The 18,362-nt window shown below is 40.3% G+C and overlaps 10 protein-coding genes across 10 annotated transcripts; 6 read left to right on the forward strand and 4 right to left on the reverse strand.

Annotated features, from left to right (window-relative positions):
• Nucleotides 1-221: 221 nt before the first annotated feature.
• SS1G_00733 (hypothetical protein) lies at nucleotides 222-1,607 on the forward strand (the record flags this gene model as incomplete). Its single annotated transcript, XM_001598594.1, has 3 exons — nucleotides 222-362; nucleotides 419-1,266; nucleotides 1,451-1,607. 3 exons carry the CDS (start codon nucleotides 222-224, stop codon nucleotides 1,605-1,607), a joined length of 1,146 nt encoding a protein of 381 aa, XP_001598644.1.
• Nucleotides 1,608-3,026: 1,419 nt separating this feature from the next.
• SS1G_00734 (predicted protein) lies at nucleotides 3,027-3,143 on the forward strand (the record flags this gene model as incomplete). The annotated part of the gene is made up of 1 exon (XM_001598595.1): nucleotides 3,027-3,143. The coding sequence occupies one exon, from the start codon at nucleotides 3,027-3,029 to the stop codon at nucleotides 3,141-3,143; it is 117 nt and encodes a 38-aa protein (XP_001598645.1).
• A 1,493-nt stretch (nucleotides 3,144-4,636) lies between these two features.
• Nucleotides 4,637-5,115, forward strand: SS1G_00735 (predicted protein; the record flags this gene model as incomplete). Its single annotated transcript, XM_001598596.1, has 2 exons — nucleotides 4,637-4,974; nucleotides 5,022-5,115. 2 exons carry the CDS (start codon nucleotides 4,637-4,639, stop codon nucleotides 5,113-5,115), a joined length of 432 nt encoding a protein of 143 aa, XP_001598646.1.
• Nucleotides 5,116-6,422: 1,307 nt separating this feature from the next.
• On the reverse strand, nucleotides 6,423-7,762 carry SS1G_00736 (hypothetical protein; the record flags this gene model as incomplete). Its single annotated transcript, XM_001598597.1, has 2 exons — nucleotides 6,423-7,489; nucleotides 7,564-7,762. 2 exons carry the CDS (start codon nucleotides 7,760-7,762, stop codon nucleotides 6,423-6,425), a joined length of 1,266 nt encoding a protein of 421 aa, XP_001598647.1.
• An 802-nt stretch (nucleotides 7,763-8,564) lies between these two features.
• On the forward strand, nucleotides 8,565-8,744 carry SS1G_00737 (predicted protein; the record flags this gene model as incomplete). Its single annotated transcript, XM_001598598.1, has 1 exon — nucleotides 8,565-8,744. One exon carries the CDS (start codon nucleotides 8,565-8,567, stop codon nucleotides 8,742-8,744), a length of 180 nt encoding a protein of 59 aa, XP_001598648.1.
• Nucleotides 8,745-9,484: 740 nt separating this feature from the next.
• On the forward strand, nucleotides 9,485-10,459 carry SS1G_00738 (hypothetical protein; the record flags this gene model as incomplete). The annotated part of the gene is made up of 1 exon (XM_001598599.1): nucleotides 9,485-10,459. The coding sequence occupies one exon, from the start codon at nucleotides 9,485-9,487 to the stop codon at nucleotides 10,457-10,459; it is 975 nt and encodes a 324-aa protein (XP_001598649.1).
• Nucleotides 10,460-11,374: 915 nt separating this feature from the next.
• On the reverse strand, nucleotides 11,375-11,479 carry SS1G_00739 (predicted protein; the record flags this gene model as incomplete). The annotated part of the gene is made up of 1 exon (XM_001598600.1): nucleotides 11,375-11,479. One exon carries the CDS (start codon nucleotides 11,477-11,479, stop codon nucleotides 11,375-11,377), a length of 105 nt encoding a protein of 34 aa, XP_001598650.1.
• Nucleotides 11,480-12,025: 546 nt separating this feature from the next.
• SS1G_00740 (predicted protein) lies at nucleotides 12,026-12,211 on the reverse strand (the record flags this gene model as incomplete). Its single annotated transcript, XM_001598601.1, has 1 exon — nucleotides 12,026-12,211. One exon carries the CDS (start codon nucleotides 12,209-12,211, stop codon nucleotides 12,026-12,028), a length of 186 nt encoding a protein of 61 aa, XP_001598651.1.
• Nucleotides 12,212-14,211: 2,000 nt separating this feature from the next.
• SS1G_00741 (glutathione peroxidase) lies at nucleotides 14,212-14,994 on the reverse strand (the record flags this gene model as incomplete). Its single annotated transcript, XM_001598602.1, has 3 exons — nucleotides 14,212-14,436; nucleotides 14,563-14,813; nucleotides 14,952-14,994. 3 exons carry the CDS (start codon nucleotides 14,992-14,994, stop codon nucleotides 14,212-14,214), a joined length of 519 nt encoding a protein of 172 aa, XP_001598652.1.
• An 858-nt stretch (nucleotides 14,995-15,852) lies between these two features.
• On the forward strand, nucleotides 15,853-17,268 carry SS1G_00742 (hypothetical protein; the record flags this gene model as incomplete). The annotated part of the gene is made up of 3 exons (XM_001598603.1): nucleotides 15,853-15,898; nucleotides 15,990-16,856; nucleotides 16,913-17,268. The coding sequence occupies 3 exons, from the start codon at nucleotides 15,853-15,855 to the stop codon at nucleotides 17,266-17,268; spliced, it is 1,269 nt and encodes a 422-aa protein (XP_001598653.1).
• Nucleotides 17,269-18,362: the final 1,094 nt, after the last annotated feature.

Here is an 18,362-nt window from a genome sequence, read left to right on the forward strand (position 1 = left end):
TGCCTGGACCTAGAACATGGAGGGCCGGCCCTGAGTTCAGCGATTATATAATGAGGCTTGAAAGCCATGGGAATTACATTTTTCTCGACATCAAACCAACTTCCTCTTCTACTCTCTTCTCTGATTCTTAAGAGCTCCAAATTCTTCAATAAATTTACCAGAAATTGCATCTCTCCAAATTTACTCCTCCATCATCTACTTCTCTCCATAGCACACTCAACATGCCTACCTTCACAGTTTTCAAGGGCAGAGCTGATGGTACCCCCATCAAAAGCACCACCACTAGGCCTGAAGAGCTTAAGGGTGATAGTGTCCTAGTAAAGATTACTGCTTCCGGTGTCTGCGGAACTGATCTCCACTACGTTAGTTCTTACTCTATCGCTCCTTCACCTCCTAATTTTAGCTAACCCCCATACAGAAAGGTGCCGACATGGTTCTCGGTCACGAAGGTGTTGGTATCGTTGAAGCCGTCGGCCCTGATGCAAAGCATCTCAAGAAAGGTGACCGTGTCGGCTGGGGTTACGAACACGATTCCTGTGGTCACTGCCACGAATGTCTTACTGGAAACGAAGTTTTCTGTCCCGAACGTGCTCTCTACGGTTATGCCAATCTTGATCAGGGATCTTTTGCTTCCCATGCCATCTGGCGTGAGGCCTTCCTCTTCCCTACACCCGCTTCCATTCCAGATGAATATGCCGCCCCTCTGCAATGTGGAGGTGCTACCACATTTTCTGCCCTCCAAGGCATCAAGAGCACAGATGTTGTTGCTGTCATGGGAGTTGGTGGATTAGGACATTTGGCTATTCAATTTGCTGCCAAGATGGGTTGCAGAGTTGTCGTATTGAGCAGTTCCGATAAAAAGAAGGATGAAGCCACCAAGCTAGGTGCACACGAATTCATCGCCACCAAAGATGCTAAGGAGCTCAAAGTCTCTAAACTCATCAACCGTCTCCTCGTTACCACTGCCGCTCAACCAAACTGGGATCTTATCCTCCCAATAATGGCACCCCGCTCCACCATCTTCCCCCTCACAGTCTCGTTCCAGAACCTCGAGATCCCATATATGCCCTTCCTTACCGCGGGTGTCAATATTCAAGGAAACCTTGTTGCAAACAGAAGTGCACATAAGCAAATGTTGGAGTTTGCCGCATTCCATGATATTAAACCAATTGTTCAGACATTCCCCATGACAGAGTCAGGTATCGCAGAGGCAATGGATAAGTTGGACAAAGGACAAGTTTACTATAGGGCTGTTCTTTTGGCGCAGTAAGTGGAGCGCTTTGCCTTTTCTTACTGATGACAGAGGCTTGGGTGGATGATTGGACATGGAAACAAAATGATTGTAAAACAGAAAGAAATATAGAAATAACAGATGATCCTACCTCATATTGGTTTTCAAACTCAAAGTTTTCATGGATTCGTGACTAACATCATTCTTCTCCCTTCATAGAATCATCGAGAAAGTCCTTCCTGGTGCCTCTCGATCATCATCTTCTTCATCCACTACCCTTCGCAAACGATTCACTTACAAGTCTTGGTTGACTACCATTCTCACTTCTTGCGCACCAAGAAGCAAGAAGGAGAAGAAGAGTTTGGAGAAGAAATGAGTTTGATTTGTCGGTTTTTCCCTTTTTTTGTTATTGGATGGAGATTGCTGTTGGCATACGAAATGATACCTCTTGTGATGGCTATATTAATACCCCGCTTTGAAGTTTTGTTTTGCAGTACGTAGATAATAAGCACATAATGAATCGCTTTTCTTGGATTGAATGTGTCTTCAGTGTTCTTTGATCTCTTCTATGTCAGACAACCATGTTTATAGATTGAGATATTTTCGGTTTTCATCGACGACACAGTTTTAGCACTATTGCCACAATTATTCCAAAGCAAGAGCTTGCGAATGATTAATTTACTCATGACATTTCACCACCTTCAGATTTGGTTCTGATCCCTTAATAATTACTCTGCGCTGCGACCATGTAGCTCCAAACTTGTTCAATTTGCCAACCTGGTATTTGTATGTGAGAATCTACGATAACGTCCTCTCTGATTATAATGTTGGTGTTATGAAATATACCTCATAGAATTACATACTTTCCAGCCAACACAGAATGAGCTCCTATTAGAAGTAATAGGCTGAAACGTCAAGTTCTCTTCCTTCATCGACTCCAATAGCTCTAATCCATCTCACCCCAAGCCTAGGCTTCTCCGAGTAACTGGTGTTCATGCTGAAAGTTTCTGTGACTGACTTGGAACAAACAAACCAGTTCAAAGGTCAGGTCAACTTTTCTTACATCTTCCTTGTGATCTAAGATTGTATACTTCTGTTATTTTGAATCAGGAACCATCAAAACGGCCGATCTCTGTAGTAAGGAGTCACTTCCCAAGCACCATGGAAGTTATTCCTGAAAAAATTCAAGTCTGAAGACTGATAGGCTAGTTCGATATACAAAATTTGCTGGCCGAAGATCTGTGTACTTATGAACCACAGAGTTTGCAATCTAGTCTAAATGGGTGTTTCCATAGCATGAAGCTAAACGACGACTTTCCAAACTCTCTGATATATCCCAGACACGCCGGCCATCTTCTTTTCCCTTTGCTCAAAACATTCTTCTTGATTTATGTATACTGTATCGATTGGAAGCATCTAATTGTCTCCGAACATTTTTCTTTTGAATTGGGAGTTGTATTAGAGTGATGGATAGGCTTCATATGATTATTCTAATTTTTCTATCAACCTCAAGTCACCGAGTTGTAAAGTCATCCCCTCTAGCTCCTTGAGCTGTATACTCGGAGCAAAATTTTGAAGTTGGTCCCGGTCACTCACTTCCCTATAATAAGGCTTTAAACCTTCCCGTGTTTGCCGAGTCTCTCTAGCGAACGTGTTTTATTAAGAGTCTATGAGTTTGGGCAAATGTTTATTGAATATTCCTGCTAAAAATTCGGCAATGACAACACTCCCTAGTGACGTCTAGCAATATCCTTGACTTCTCGGCCTTGCACATGTTGATCTAGTCTAGGCAATAATGGTCAAATACGCATTTGACTTGTCCTTCAGTAAATTTTTATCATCTCATAGTGTACGATGTTCTTCGCTCAATGATTCGAGTAGCGACGTGGAGAGCGAAACTTGTGATTCTTGATAGTTCGGGATCCAAAGATTCTTCAAGTCGTTGATTTTGTTAATGTAAAATCTAATTATCATTGCATCACCATCGGGCCCTTAGAACTTGAGGTCACCAACTGAAATTTGACTCGAAGCATGTTGTTACCAAAAAGCTAACGTTGTTTTACGCAATTCAATGCCACTGACGATAATTTACTTTCAAAGTAAATGACGTGCCTTTCGGCTTCAGATACAATCGACCAGAGGAGATGCTAAATTCCTGAACTATTGCACCACTCCTTGTTGCAAAGCTCATAGCATTTTTTTCATCATTCAGTTATCGTGATCCAACATAATAATACAATGGCTCCATGTACATCACAAGGAACAGACATAGAAACTACAGACTGTGAGACTCCTAGTTCTAATGCCAAAAGGAATATTCATAGTTTCGAGTAGATCTGAGCCAGCAACCGAGGACACTTTTTGTACCGGCAGTGAGCCCTCTCGACAATCCCACGCAATGCACCATACTATACTTGATGGCATAATTAATCTGGAACAAAGTTTGTAAATAGAGGAAATTTAAAGAGAATGGCTGCTGCTGCTGTAGCCATTGATTTTCCTACAACAAATTATCAATGACTGGTATTCTGTACCCTCTCATTAATATCTAATAACGTGCACTCCATACCTGACAAGCGTAAGAATACTAAAAGTTGAGTGTGTTTCAAATCAAATACACCAAGCTGACACACAGCCACAGCCGTCATTCCTACAACCTCATCTGTAACATGGCTTTTTGTCAAAAGATGCTGCGAATCCAGAAAAGGAATTCTCCTTTCGAAGACTGGATGCTATCTAATATCAAAAGACGCATGATTTTTTCATTAAATTAGTAAGATTCCACGTGGTGATGTCGTTGTGAAGGATTCAAATATTACATCAGATCAGTAAAGCGAGAACCCAGATTCGAATAAAGTTATCCTAGTGTATAAATATAGAAATTGTGGGGCGACAGAATTATAAGGATTAAGGATTGTCAAATCGTAGGACGTGGTAATTTATGGAAGTCTGCTTCGGTACCGTCAGATTTCATTTCTTTGACGTGGGAACGGATTGCTGAGTATAGAATGTAGGTTTAATGGTGTCATGAATAAATTGTACGGATGAGTAAGATGTCCAAATTTACCTTCCTGCTGCTGTAATCCTTCAATGCGTTAATTCCTCCTTTGGTTTGTGTCAAATTGTCATGCTTGTTCATTTCCAATCATCAGGTCTCGTGAGGTCTTGGATGAAATGGACATCATCCTTCATGAAGCATTAGCAAGCCCGATGAAGGAGTATAAAAAGCATTGTAAATCCCAGTGTGAATATGAAAGACCATTCACAATACACATTCACTTCAAACAAATCTTCTATACCTTCTCACAAGTCAACTTACAATCACTGTCCTTACCGTTTGTGACCCAACGTTCAAACCTCCAAACATCTGGCTGATCTATAAACAGAACCTAACTTTTCTTCAAAATGTACGCATTCAAAACATTATCATTGGCATTCCTCCTCCTGGTAGCCAACGTTCAAGCCGGGAAGATTACATACACATGTTACAACAAGACCGGTGGAATCAAAAAAGATGGGCTTCTTGAACAAAAAGCCGGCGGAACAATTCCCGATGATCAAGTTCAAGTCGTTGAAGACGGCATGAAAACATGGTCCCATGGCAAATACACAGCCTCGGTCAACAAACGCACCAAGATTCTTGTGGTCAAGTGTGTCGAAAAGGTCGAGAATAAGGACCTCGCTACCGCGGCAAACAATGAGCAGCAACAGCTTGTTAACAGTCACATCAAGAAAACTAAGCGGTAAGACTCTGGAAATAGATTATTTGATGACATACTGACTTCAGTAGTGATGATGGAGATGACTTGGATGTGAATGTGGATGATCTCGAGGTGGATGATTTGGAGGATGACGATGAAGATGATGTTGAATATGTATTCTAAAATGATCTTGACCACAGGAAATATACAACGGCTGGTTGTATGAGGGAATGGAGGAGTTATCATGGCTTTTAGTCGTTGCATGGAGTTCTCCACTGGAGTTTCAGCTCGGCCGACTACTGCGAGGCGATGTAGACTAGACAATGTAGGCTTTAGGTGTGGAATCTCGATTTGATTCTGGAATGCTAAACAAAAATATCTCACGAGAAAATTGATGTCGTGATGTCTTCGAAATGCCTTGCGTGGAGTATCCATGTTCGAGTCCACGAGTCGTGGTGGTTGTGATATAAACCAGGGTGCTAGCTAAGTCCTATTGAAAAAGGAGAGCAAGGATGTAATGAAATTCCATCTAAGTACAAACTCGACAAACATCGAGCCTAAAACCCAACCAACAAAAAAATAAATTATAATGTTGCCTCGAACTACGTAGCGTCATGTAAACGACCAAAATTACATTCTGCCCGGTCATAATATAAAGGTCGAAAGACTGGCTACGTGCTGCCACCAGGTGATTCATTTCCGCCATTAAGGCTTTTATTCATTTTCACAACAGCCAGCATAGTAGCGTGGTAGTCTTGGAAATACTAACAAATATCCTCACATCCCAATTGACTAACACAAAAATCCAACCACCACACGTAGTACAAAAGACGATATCGAAGCATACACCTCCCACCTCTCCCACCCCTGCTCCTTCTCCTGGACCATAACAAAAAATCAGGCAAAAGAAACGCCCAATACATCCTCACCTTGTCTCAAAGAAGAGAAATTCAACTCCAAAATTTGCAAATCCACCTTCAAAACGCGAAGATCTCACTTGATATTTCCGAGCCATGGATCTCACCCTCACCCTCAATCTCCAATTTCAATCCTAATCTCGCATTGACATAGAACACCTCTTGTTCTCACCTAACATATCAAAACAAAACAAGTTGTACACTGCAGCCACGAGTGTTGATGACTGAAATACCATCAACCTGAATGGTGCAGGAAAATCAGCCGTCTCCAAGCGATACAGCGTTGCTTTGGTAGTTGGTACTCCTCTATCATGCTTGAATGCTACTAGCTAACCTTTTTGGAGCTTTGCAGACAATTTGTTGGAAATGTATTTAAAGGTAACACCTAGAATAATAATGGAAGAAGGGCAGGGCAAATTGTCACTGTGGGTCAGAAGGCGATAGCAAGAATAAGGATTGACAATTTTTTCCTAATTGTTGAAGATTAAGTAGAAGCAAAGAATTAATTTGCAGCTGCACCTTGCAGTGAATTCAATTAGACACCTAGGTATTAATCATCTCTCAATATTTCCCTTAAACTAGGGACCAAACTCCATCTTCAACCTTGATTTCTACCTCCCTGTTCTCATCTAATGCTCTTCTTCCAGCTTCCAAAATAGCGGTTGTTCCTACAGTATTTGCCAAAGTGGGTAATCCTCTATCATCTAAGACCTTGAGGGCGGGAACACCATCCTTATTAACTAGCCTGCATCCATCGACAAACTTTTCGAAACTGACATATCCATAACCGGTCTGTCCGGCAAAGTTGCCCTCCTCATCTGGTGCGTAACGCATGTAAAATGGGTTATACCACATTAATTGACCAACCTTGTCATCAGCGACATCGTATCCTCTCTTAGCTTGATCAACACGGATTTCTCCTCCACTAGCCATGTAGTGGAAATATTGATTTGAGTGAACACCTGCCTTTTGTGGAGCAGTCCAAGATGCTGTGTACACACCGGTAGCTCTCTTGCTTGGATCATCCTTCTTGACCCAGTGTACAAGTAAAGATATAGTATCTTCGGTGATTGGATCACAACCTAGTCCTACAGCCGTTCCCTTACTAGCACTCGCTGAGACCTTCACTGGTAAGAATCCCTGCTGTGAAACCATCGACTCGCAAATATCAATATGATGCGAATTGAGATAATAGCTGATATCTGAATCCACACCAGCCCATGCCTTGAATGTCTCCAATTGTGATTTAGGTTGACTCATATAACTGTAAAAGTAATTAAAATCACCCATTCCTAAACTCTTGTATCTAGCATCGGAGTAAGCGGGGTCGAATCTTTTGTGATGCTCAATATAAACATAGACACCATTCTTCTTAGCAGCTTCGAGAAGTTCCAGATGTTGGGAAAGGATCTTGACTGCGGGCTTTGTTATTAGAACGTGGATTTTACGTTCAATGGCATAAAGAGCGATGGGGTAATGGGTTGTGTCGGGAGTAAAGATTGTAATGGCATCACCCGGTGAAAGGGCATCAATGGCGGTTTTGTATGCTGAGGGGTCGGTTTTGTCATTTGCAGGGAAGGAATCGAAAGATGTGTCGAGACTGTTGTAAACTTGGGAGATGTTTTTCTTGAGATGTTCACCTGGTGAAGCTTGTCAGTTGGTGATACATGGCAGATGCTACACAATTCAATGGAGGTTAAAATGGGGGACAAACGGATAGCTGGGAATTTTCCTCCAGATGTGCCAACCATGGACAACTTATCAACCTTTCCACGTCTTCGCAGATCAAATAATGAGAGTCCTACAACTCCAACTTTCTTATCTGACCCCGAAGCTCCACCCCCTACGAAACCGGTGGTATATTCACCAGTTCCCACCATGAGAACATTGAGGGGTTTCAATTCTGAAGCCATGATGATTGTGTGATATTTTTCGTTTGTTTGGACTGAAGTTGGGAAATAGACTAAGGTGAAGAGCAAATGAAGAATTACCCAAAGTCAATTGAGATGTAAGTAGTAGGAATGATCAAGATAGTGGGGGGTACTCTCAATTTCATAATGGAGGTAGTGCTACAGTTGCTTTGACCATGATTTTGGTCAACCACATACAGGATTAAATTGTTGGATCACGAGTTTTGGCGGAGAATTTGAGGGGTTGCAATCGGTGCCTCTCGCTGTTTAATTATCCGGGGCTAAAAAGCGAGAAAAATTGCGGGATGAAGGGGTTGGTCCGGATATCTGGAACGAACCTTGAAGGCATTGCTCATAGAAGGAAAATTAATGGCTTTTGAAGAGTAACTATTTTTGTATGTTTTTGATATTATTTTAATTAAGAACTTCTGCATTATGGTACAATACAACACGGGGAACACATTCGACCTTTTTGACTCCCTCAAGTAAAGGATGCAGTAAGACCTATTACTAGAATCTTTCCCAATCGTTCATTCATTCAGGCCGTTATCTCACAATCTCGATTTCATAAAGTACAGCATCTTGTCCCCCCAACCTCCTTCGTGACGTTGTCAACATCTGTTCTCTTATTAGACGGTTTACATACTTGAGGCTCAGCATCTAGATCATATATCATTTTGTCAGAACCCACAATACTTTTTGATCATGATGCTATTTTCCCCAGTCTTTTACCTTGAAACTTCTTCTTCCACCCCCAAATTTGCCCCGCATCCGTTTTAGTAGCTTGAACTAATTTCATTTGGAAATGTCTCTACCCCACGCCCTTGGCATCATCAGGAACTTCATTGGTGGAAGAATAGTTTCCGGACTTGACGACATTCAAAATCGTGGTTTGACGTTGTTAGTCGACGAGCACCAAACAGATGCTCAATCACCACCGTTGAATGAGGGACTTCTGCTGGCGAGAAGGTATTACACATATTAATTTACAAATCATATTAACATGCATAACTCTATGATAGTATGCTCTTAGTCATGAGATGTATAGTATATTTCATCGCCCGAGAAACGAGTAAACGATCAACAGGAATGATAAGGTTATGTACAAAGAACACATCCATAGCAACTCGAAAGACGACCAGTTCTGCATCCTGAAGTAAGAACTTTTCTAGTCGTCTGATCGGTTCTACCCCAACCCGCTTTTCCTCAATCCTCTTGCCACTTCTTGCTATCAATGCATGGTTAACATGCAAATACAAATCGGAAGAAATCTTATACGGGGAAGCTCAAAACCTTCCACCCCACTACACCCACAAACTTAGCTCATCATTTGACAAACTACAAGGGAAACCCTGTACAACATTCCAGTCTCGAAGACCATTGACAATTTGACTTCCTAGGTTCGGCGTGTTGATGGAAAATAAATGAATCTTATTTTTAATGCCATTGAAAAAAGATAGGTCATCCGCCCTCGGACAAATTTAGTATACATTTCTGTTAAGTCATTCAGGGGGGATCTCTCATCACTTTTTAGAGCTAGCATATACATAAGATAGTCTTTCCTACTTCTATATTCCTTTCCTTCTTCTTTTTTCTTCTCATACTACTTTACATATACCCTTTTAAAACTACACATCTTTTCTTCTACATCTAAATTCACAATTTTTTGTGTTCTACACCAAACTCCCACTTCCTACACATCTTCACCCACTAAAAATCACAACTATGGCAACCAACGGTAGCAATGGTCATGCAACCCTTCGACCTCTCAAGGATGGTATCTACGCTCCAACTATGACATTCTTCGATCCCGAGACGGAAGATCTCGACATTCCTTCCATCAAAAAACACGCCATCCGTCTCGCCGAAGCTGGTCTCGTTGGTTTAGTAACCATGGGATCCAATGGTGAAGCTGTCCATCTCTCCCGCGCCGAAAAGCAAGCCGTTACACGTGCAACCCGTGAAGCTCTCGATTCTGCTGGCTTCGACCAAGTCCCAATTATCGTCGGAGCTACAGAAGGGTCCGTTCGCGGCACCATCTCCCTCATCAAAGAATCACAAGAAGCAGGTGGAGAATACGTTCTCCTGTTACCTCCTTCGTATTTCCGTGGTCTTATGGATGAAGAATCTGTCTACAACTATTTCATTCAAGTAGCTGATGAATCTCCTTTACCAATTATCCTATACAATTACCCAGGCGCAGTTGCCGGTATTGATATGGATTCCGATCTCCTGATCCGTCTCGCCAAACACCGAAACATCATTGGTACCAAATTCACCTGCGGTAACACCGGAAAACTCACACGTGTTGCATTAGCTACCAATGCCAAGACTGCCTTCTCAGAGGGATCTGGCTACATGGCTTTTGGAGGCATGTGTGATTTCACCGCTCAAACTTTGGTCTCCGGTGGTTCCGGTATCATTGCTGGTGGTGCAAATGTCATGCCAAAGGTCTGTGTCAAAGTTTGGGAATTGTACAGAGAGGGCAAGAGAGATGAGGCATTTGAGTTACAAAAGGTTTTGAGTAAGGGCGATTGGGTTCTTACCAAGGCCGCCATTGCGGGCACTAAGAGTGCGATCCAGAGCTACTATGGTTATGGTGGATACCCAAGATCACCTTTGAAGAGGTTGGATGAGATTAAGACTAGTGCGATCAAGGACGGTATTGACGAGGTCATGAAGGTCGAGTTCAGTTTATAGATGAATGTTAATGGAGGTTGTGGTCGTAGCATTTTGTAAATGAGGGTGGTTGATGTATGCATGTTCATTGTTTGGGCAATTGGCGAGATTTAATACTCACCAGTAAATATCGTTTGCATAAGACATATCCGGTCATCACTATATATATGATGGGATGGACTTTAGATGAGAATTCAGGAGTTTTTGATCTTCATCAAATTACATTTTTGCGTTGGTGTTATTGCCTGATTCCTGATATTTGCTATTCCTGCGTTATGTCTCTTTCACCTTACATCTTTGCTGTTATCAGAAAACTTTACATTTCATATAGCTATCTCATCTTAGCGACGTGGCTCCCTTCCTCATCCCTCGTCAATTCATCTCTCTCACTATCACTGGCTCTGCTTCGAAAACAAAATTCCCTCTTTTTTTCATACCAACAACCCCAATGCAGCCTGATCATCAAGGTGTTATGGATCTCTTCAATAAACCTTTACCAACGAATGTGGAGAAGTACCTAGAATTTGATTCTTTCCTGAATATGAAAAGCAGGAGATTTGTATGGGAAAATTTTTATGGAATGCCAGCTGGCCCTTTCTATTTGAAAAGGTAATTCGCGGTTTAGTTTCAAAGTGTGCGTAGACCTAGTGGATTGGGCCAGGAGAGTTCTCGCCGTCAATTTTTTTCCTTTTGTAGAAGCTAGAGGATTGTTGTTGTCTCCAAATCTGTACCTTTGAATTTGAAGCTTTGCATCGTTGTTTTAAGTTTGGGCAATATAAAATGTAAAATCTCAAGTTGAGTTACTGCTGACGCTGCAAGCTGTACGTTAGCAGTGATTGTAAGACGCAGTAGGCAGATGAGTTCTTTATAACTTTGCTATAGAATATGCGATATCTTGATTATGAACAGAATAATTATATCATTCTAAGAGAATTGCTACCAATCGGCAGGATGAGATGACCAATCATATGTAAAGAAATAATCCTCAGGAATGACTTGAACTTCCCATCCAAACCACGCATCCTCGCTTTTTAATCCCATATTTCATTTCCTCCGGGCATTTCAGCTTCAACAATGATAACTTCTAGGGACGGAATAGAGTGTAGTTGCTCACTTATCCAGTCAGTTACTTTCGATTCTTCAAGAAATGTATTAATTCGTCTATTCCTGTGCTGCATCGTCGCTCTCTTGATCTGTGTGCATTTATCTTTAATCTGCTTCACAGTTCCTACAAACTCTTCCATCGCCTTCCAGATTCCTAGTGGGATTTTATAAGTTCCACAGTAAGGGGTGGGAAAATCGATCTGAATGTGGCGAAGAAGGCTTATATTGTCATTACCAATCTTTCTCAAAAAGTAGGTAAGAGCTGTATCGTTAGTGGGTATTTGATATGTGTGATTGATGCTAGAAATGTCAAATTGATTGTTGGAGTATAGGTATGATCTAGCTTCGAAGTGGACTTGTTGGTTGACTCGTAGAAATGCTGGAGAAAGACCGTAATTCTTCTTGATGCCTAGCGTGGTTCAAGATCCCAAAAGCCAGTTTTAAGTGAGATAGGCATCGCAAAGCTAAATAATTCCTTGTAGATCAGGTGTCGAATCTCGAGTGCAAGGTCAAAGAAGCCGAGAGGAAAAGTTGAGTAGTAGATTGATAGGTCTGAGACCGGTGCACTTTGTAAGATCTTAATTTCGCTTTGGGCGTCTTCTCCTGATGGGAAGCACCGTATACTCCTTCGTGTAACTCCTTCTCCTCAGAAAAGTCATTGGTATCCATGATGCCTTGTTGGTAGTCAGGATGATCTGAGTTAATTATCTCCAACTGGGGTTTAAAATGATGATGTAAACGTATTGGGTTTCTTGAGACCAGAAAGAGCATCAGATTGAATTGATTGATTCTCTAGCTAAGCAGTTAAGCTGAGAGTATATATTCAAAAAATGAAGGAATAAGGTTAGGTCTTCAGCCTTCGGAATTAAAGTGCTTTGAAATCAAAATATTGAAAGCAAACAAACAGTATACCGAAAAGGAAAGAATGAATTAAAAGTTGAGTTTTGTTTGCTCCTTATATGCATCATGCAATATATATGCACATGCTGCCAAGATCCCAGGAGGTCAACAGTATATCACTTATATTACCAAAACCAAGTTCTTTCAAGCCTTCAAAGCTATATATATCAAAGCAATATCTATATCAAATGATAAAGCTGGGTTCCGCAGAGCTGGGCTAATCCCATTTAATCCGGAAATTGTACTTTCAAAGCTAGATATTCGAATAAGAACTCCATCAAATAGATCAATATCAGCTGATCCTGATATATAGCAATCTCAAACACCTCACAATCCAATTGAAGCTTTCTCTCAATCTACTTTAGTGAAAAGTCGTATTGCTCAATATCAAGGGAACTCACCTACTCCAATATTTGAAATAGTTGTAGCTTTAGTTAAGGGTACAGAACTCCTAGCTTATACAAATACGCTTTTAACTGTTGAGATTCATAATCTCTGTAAAGCAAATGAAGCATTTAGTAAATATTGAAGAGTTAAAAAAGCTTTAATACAAAAAGGAGGAGCACTTTCAGTAGGGAATGGATATGATATATTAGAGCAAGAGAATATAGATGATCAGATACGATATGACGAATATACAAATGATAATTCTTCAACAAGAAGGCAAGCTACTATACGACGATATAGCAAATGCGGTAGTACTTCACATAATGTACGAACTTGTCAATTAGATCCAGCATTAATTGATCCTTAGATTGTATATAATTTAATTCTATTTTATAATGTTGTTGTAATTTTATTTTAATTGAAAGATAATAATTGAGGTAAAAGTGGTGCATATGCTGATATGGTGCACATACTGATAAACCACGTTAACAATACCATACTTTACATAAAGCGTCCAACCCTAGTTTATGGAAAGTAAAATGCAGAAAAAGAGATAGACCAGCTATACATAATAAAAATACTTCTAAATATCACATCCCCCCTCATCTACCCCAACGCAACATTCATCCCCCTCCCAATTAAATTTCTATCCATTCACAGATCATTAATCAACGCCAATTATATCCTTCAAGTGAGAAACCATGGAAAGTCCTAAACTTAGTATAAATACGATGAATATTCCAAGGTAATAAAGGAGTAAGTTATAATAATATTAATACTTCGATAAAAACGAATAGAGGACAAGATATCTAGATTAATTTATATTTAGGGATGTATTTGAGCTGGATAGGTATTATTAGTTATATCTTTTATGTGTGTATGTATGTATTTTTCTAGATGGTGGATAGTGGATAGTGGATAGTGAATTGTGAGTGCGTTTGTGATGTTTGTGATAACCCCATGCTGACGAGAAAGGTAAGAGGAGGAAAAAAAGGATGAAGGAAAAGGGAGAAAGGGAGGAGAGGGTTTTTTATACCTACTAGAGGTTACTTACTTAGTAGATAGTTTGGGGGAAGAAAGGGTGCGCTTTGACTGACTTGTTGTAGAGTAGAAATTAATTTCTAAATATACTCAGAATTTCATGACCAGATAGATATACCTAGATCGAGTGGAAAGGCTCTTTTATTTTATGGTATCAACCCTCATTAAAATTGCACATTCATCCATCAATTAACATCCCACCATCATACCAGCCATCAAACCGCTCAATCATCAATAACCTAGCCATTTCAAAAATCCAAAAGACCTCCCACATCCTACCTCCCATCTCCTCCCTCCCATCATACAACATCACACCCACAACCAACCTTTAAACGCACCCCTCAAAGTTCCGACTTCGTCTCATTCAAAGCCTCCAAAATAGGTTTCTCCAAAGATTCCGGTTTAGTAGTACTAGCCCATCTCTGCTTAACCTTTCCATCTCTACCCACCAACCACTTTTCGAAATTCCACTTTACGCGTTGAAGACCGAGAAGACCTGGTTTTTCCTCCTTGAGCCATTTGAAGAGTGGAGCTGCATTGTCGCCGTTTACGTCGACTTTTTTCATCTATGAGGTGAGAAAGAGAGGGGTTAGCGTATTGTTCTATATAAGATCTTATTATTAATGGGGGAAGACAGGAAAGGAAGGGACTGAAGAGCATGTATGCGAAATAAAAGAGAAAGAGAAACATACGATAGGAAAAGAAACTCCATAGTTAATCTGACAGAAACTTTGAATTTCCTCATCGGTTCCCGGATCTTGTCCTCCAAATTGATTACATGGAAATCCTAAGATTACGAAATCATCTCCATGTTTCTCCTTCATGTCTTTGTATAATTTCTCGAGCCCTTCGTATTGAGGAGTGAAACCACATTTGGAAGCTGTGTTGACGATTAAAAGGACTTTGCCTTTGTAATCTGCGAGAGGAGTTGGTTCGCCTTTTTCTGAAGTGGAGTTTGATTAGTATAGTTGATTGATTTGTGGGAATGGTTTGTGTAGGTATGCGAACATGAGGGGTAGATAGATGGAGATGCAGGATGTGATGGAGATGTATGAATATGAATGTGAATAAAAGAACTTACTATTCAAAGGTTCAAACTCATAAATAGAAGTAGCAGAGGCCATGGTAAGATATCGTATATGTCGTTGAACGGAATTAGGAGAATGATTTGTGAGAGTTAGATTTATTTTTGGTAATGAACCAATATTTGTAAAGAGGGAAGAATTAAATGATTTTCTCGAGTAAGATCGTGCGATGAAGTTATTATGATATAAGGAAACAGAAGAAGAAGGATTGAATAGTTTCAAAGGGAAGAGGCTTTTATGTAGAAATTGAATTGGATGAATTGAGATTCTTAATTGTTTGTGTATGGGTATCATATCATGAAAAGATCGAATGACGTTTTTTGAAGGATTATTTGTAAGAAGTGAGGGCTGAAGAGTTCTGGAATGTTTGGAGATTGAGGGGTTGAAGTTTGAGAGTCACCAGAGTTTCTTTTTGTCAAAGGGATTTTCGGATGTTTATCTATTTTGGTAATTTTGATGCCGTTCGGTGTTGGGGATTATAAACCTTAATTTGTTGTTATTAATATAGAGTTGTAAAAGAGTAATATTGAGTAATACAGAGCACAGAGTAATAAGTATATTTCTTGATATTTCTTGATATTTACCAAAGTGGAGAAAAGTATAACATCCTCGGCTTAAAATTATTGTGATGGAAGTGATGGAACGGGATTTACCGAAAATCATAGTGAAGCGGCAAAAAGCACGAGGTGAACATCTGGGGACGGGATACGGAGTAACTAATGAGCCGTTACAAGCACTTCCCTACCTAGGCTAAGATAAGATAAGCTCTCCTTATCCTAAGACATTCTGATTCTGCATCAAAGCTTGAAACTTTATTTGTAACAATCCAGACGATTACGGAGTACATACTACCAGTAATCAATGCTTAAGAAGCCTTCCGAGCACTGGATTAAAACAATGGCAACTTCATCAACCGAGTCCAAAAGAAATATAGTAATTATCGGTACGTAGCTAATATTACATTTTACTTCTCAAACCCTAAACCATAAATCCTCTACCAACTTATTTATCAATTAACCTTAATCTACATACAGGTGGTGGAATCATCGGTTGCACATCTGCCTACTTCCTCACACGACACCCCTCATATAACCCCGCCACCACAAAAATCACCATCATCGAAGCTCAACACATTGCCTCAGCAGCATCAGGAAAAGCAGGAGGCCTGCTTGCTCTCTGGGCACGTCCAGAATGTATCGTTCCGCTTTCCTACAAACTTCATGCCGAATTGGCAAAAGAACATGATGGGGCGAAACGATGGGGGTATCGTCAATTACATTGTGGTTCTATAGGAGCTAAAGCTCGATTAATTCCTGAAGCTGATCCTAAGGATTCTTCGGAGAATGCTGGAGAGGTTTGGAAGAAATTACCAAAAACTGATATGAAAAAGCAGAAGAAATATTTGGGTGATGAGTTTCCGATTCATTTGGATTGGTTTGAAAAGGATAATATAAAATGGTATTCCGAAATGGGGACACCCGAGACAACGGCTCAAGTACATCCATATCAATTTACTACATCAATGGCAGAATTAGCTGTGGAAAAAGGTGTGGAAATTATTTATGGTTCCGTTACAGCGATCGATTGTACGGGGAATAGTGTAACGGGTGTTACATATGAAGATAAGGAGACAAGACATATTCATACCTTACATGCGAATGATGTCATATTATCTGCAGGTCCTTGGACTTCTCATGTATGGCCAGAAGCACCAATTACTTCTCAAAGAGCTCATAGTGTGGTAATCAAGGCAGATGTATCTCCTTGGGCAGTATTTACAGAAATCGATTTACCGAAAGGATTTGGAAGGAAGGGGGAAAATGGGGAAAAGAAGAGAAAACATGATAAAATGGTTAATCCCGAAATGTATGCTAGACCTGATGGAACAGTCTACGCTTGTGGTTTGTTTTCCTCTCCTATTTATGTACCTACCAAAGACTAACTAATACATGCACAGGCGAAGGAGATGAAAGCATACCACTCCCTAGATCCTCAAATCTGGTCGTATGCGATGAATCAAGTTGCAACGATATCATAGATTACATAGGATCCATATCCGATCCTATGCGCAATGGAGAAGTCATAGCAAAACAAGCATGTTATCTCCCCTTAGCACGTAGTGGTGGTGGTCCTCTAATTGGTAAAACGGGTATTCGAGGACTTTTTCTAGCAGCCGGTCATACTTGTTGGGGTATTCAAAATAGTTGTGCGACGGGGAAATTGATGAGTGAATTTTTGTTTGAGGGTGAGGCGAAGAGTGCGGATGTTAGTAGTTTAGATCCGAGGAGGTTTTTGGGTGATGAGGAGGATTGAGTTGGTGCGTGGGGGATGTGCGTTATAGAAGGGAAGGGGAAGGGGGAAGGTAGTGAGTTTGTGGTTTTTAATGAGATTATGAATATAAATCCTGTATCTTTTTTTTCACTCTTGTTTAAGTGAAAAATACGATAGAAGAGAAAGGATATAGGGTGAGTGGTAAAGTAGCGATTGTATTTCCTATTTCACTTTCCCATGAATGAACCTATGAGAATGTTACGAGGTTTGCCGTCTAGATCACGTGGAAGTGCTCTAGGCTCTCGAAGTAGGTTTATAACTAGGCGTCAAGCAGGGACTTGAAGTAATGACAATAATGATATGCAATTCGTAACTAATAGTAGAGTATACTAAATGATTGATCTTGAGCACGAAGCTCTATATAAAGGAAATCCATCTTGATTATATAGACCTTCATGCCTATGGCTAGTCAGGACCGCGCAGCGGTCCTGGACAGCCAGCGTTCCTCAGCGGTCCATAACGTGACTTTAATCACGTTACCTTGGTTTAGTCATGTGACGCGGCATAGAAGATAGCCGTTGTAACAGAAAAGTGGCCGGAATTAGGGGTGACCGGAAAGTAAGGTACTAGACCTATGTGACGGAAAAGTCGTAAACGGAGTCAATTCAATTACTTAGAATCTAAAACTAAAGAACTAAGAAGATTCTAAGTAAGAAGGTCTTTATATACAGGGCTAGTGCACGTGAGCCACTAGTGGGTAACAACCGTCACGTAACACTTAGAATCTAAAACTAAAGAACTAAGAAGATTCTAAGTAAGAAGGTCTTCATATACAGGGCTAGTGCACGTGAGCCACTAGTGGGATAACAACCGTCACGTAACAACCTACAACAATATTTTATTCGATACCTTGATGTTAAGATTTTTGTTTGAATAAAGAGTTTCTAATTTAATTCTTCTTCAGATTCTTATATTGTTTAAAAATCTTTTATATTTATAATATCTATCATTATTATTTATTTTATTTATATATTTGTTAGAAAGCACGTGTATATCCACTACTGTGACGGAAATCCCTGCTTTCCTCCCACCCTTATTATATAAGAAACCTCAGGTACATTAACCATGTCCACACA

This window comes from Sclerotinia sclerotiorum, genomic scaffold (assembly GCF_000146945.2).
Source record: "Sclerotinia sclerotiorum 1980 UF-70 scaffold_1 genomic scaffold, whole genome shotgun sequence".
Lineage (NCBI taxonomy): Eukaryota > Fungi > Ascomycota > Leotiomycetes > Helotiales > Sclerotiniaceae > Sclerotinia > Sclerotinia sclerotiorum.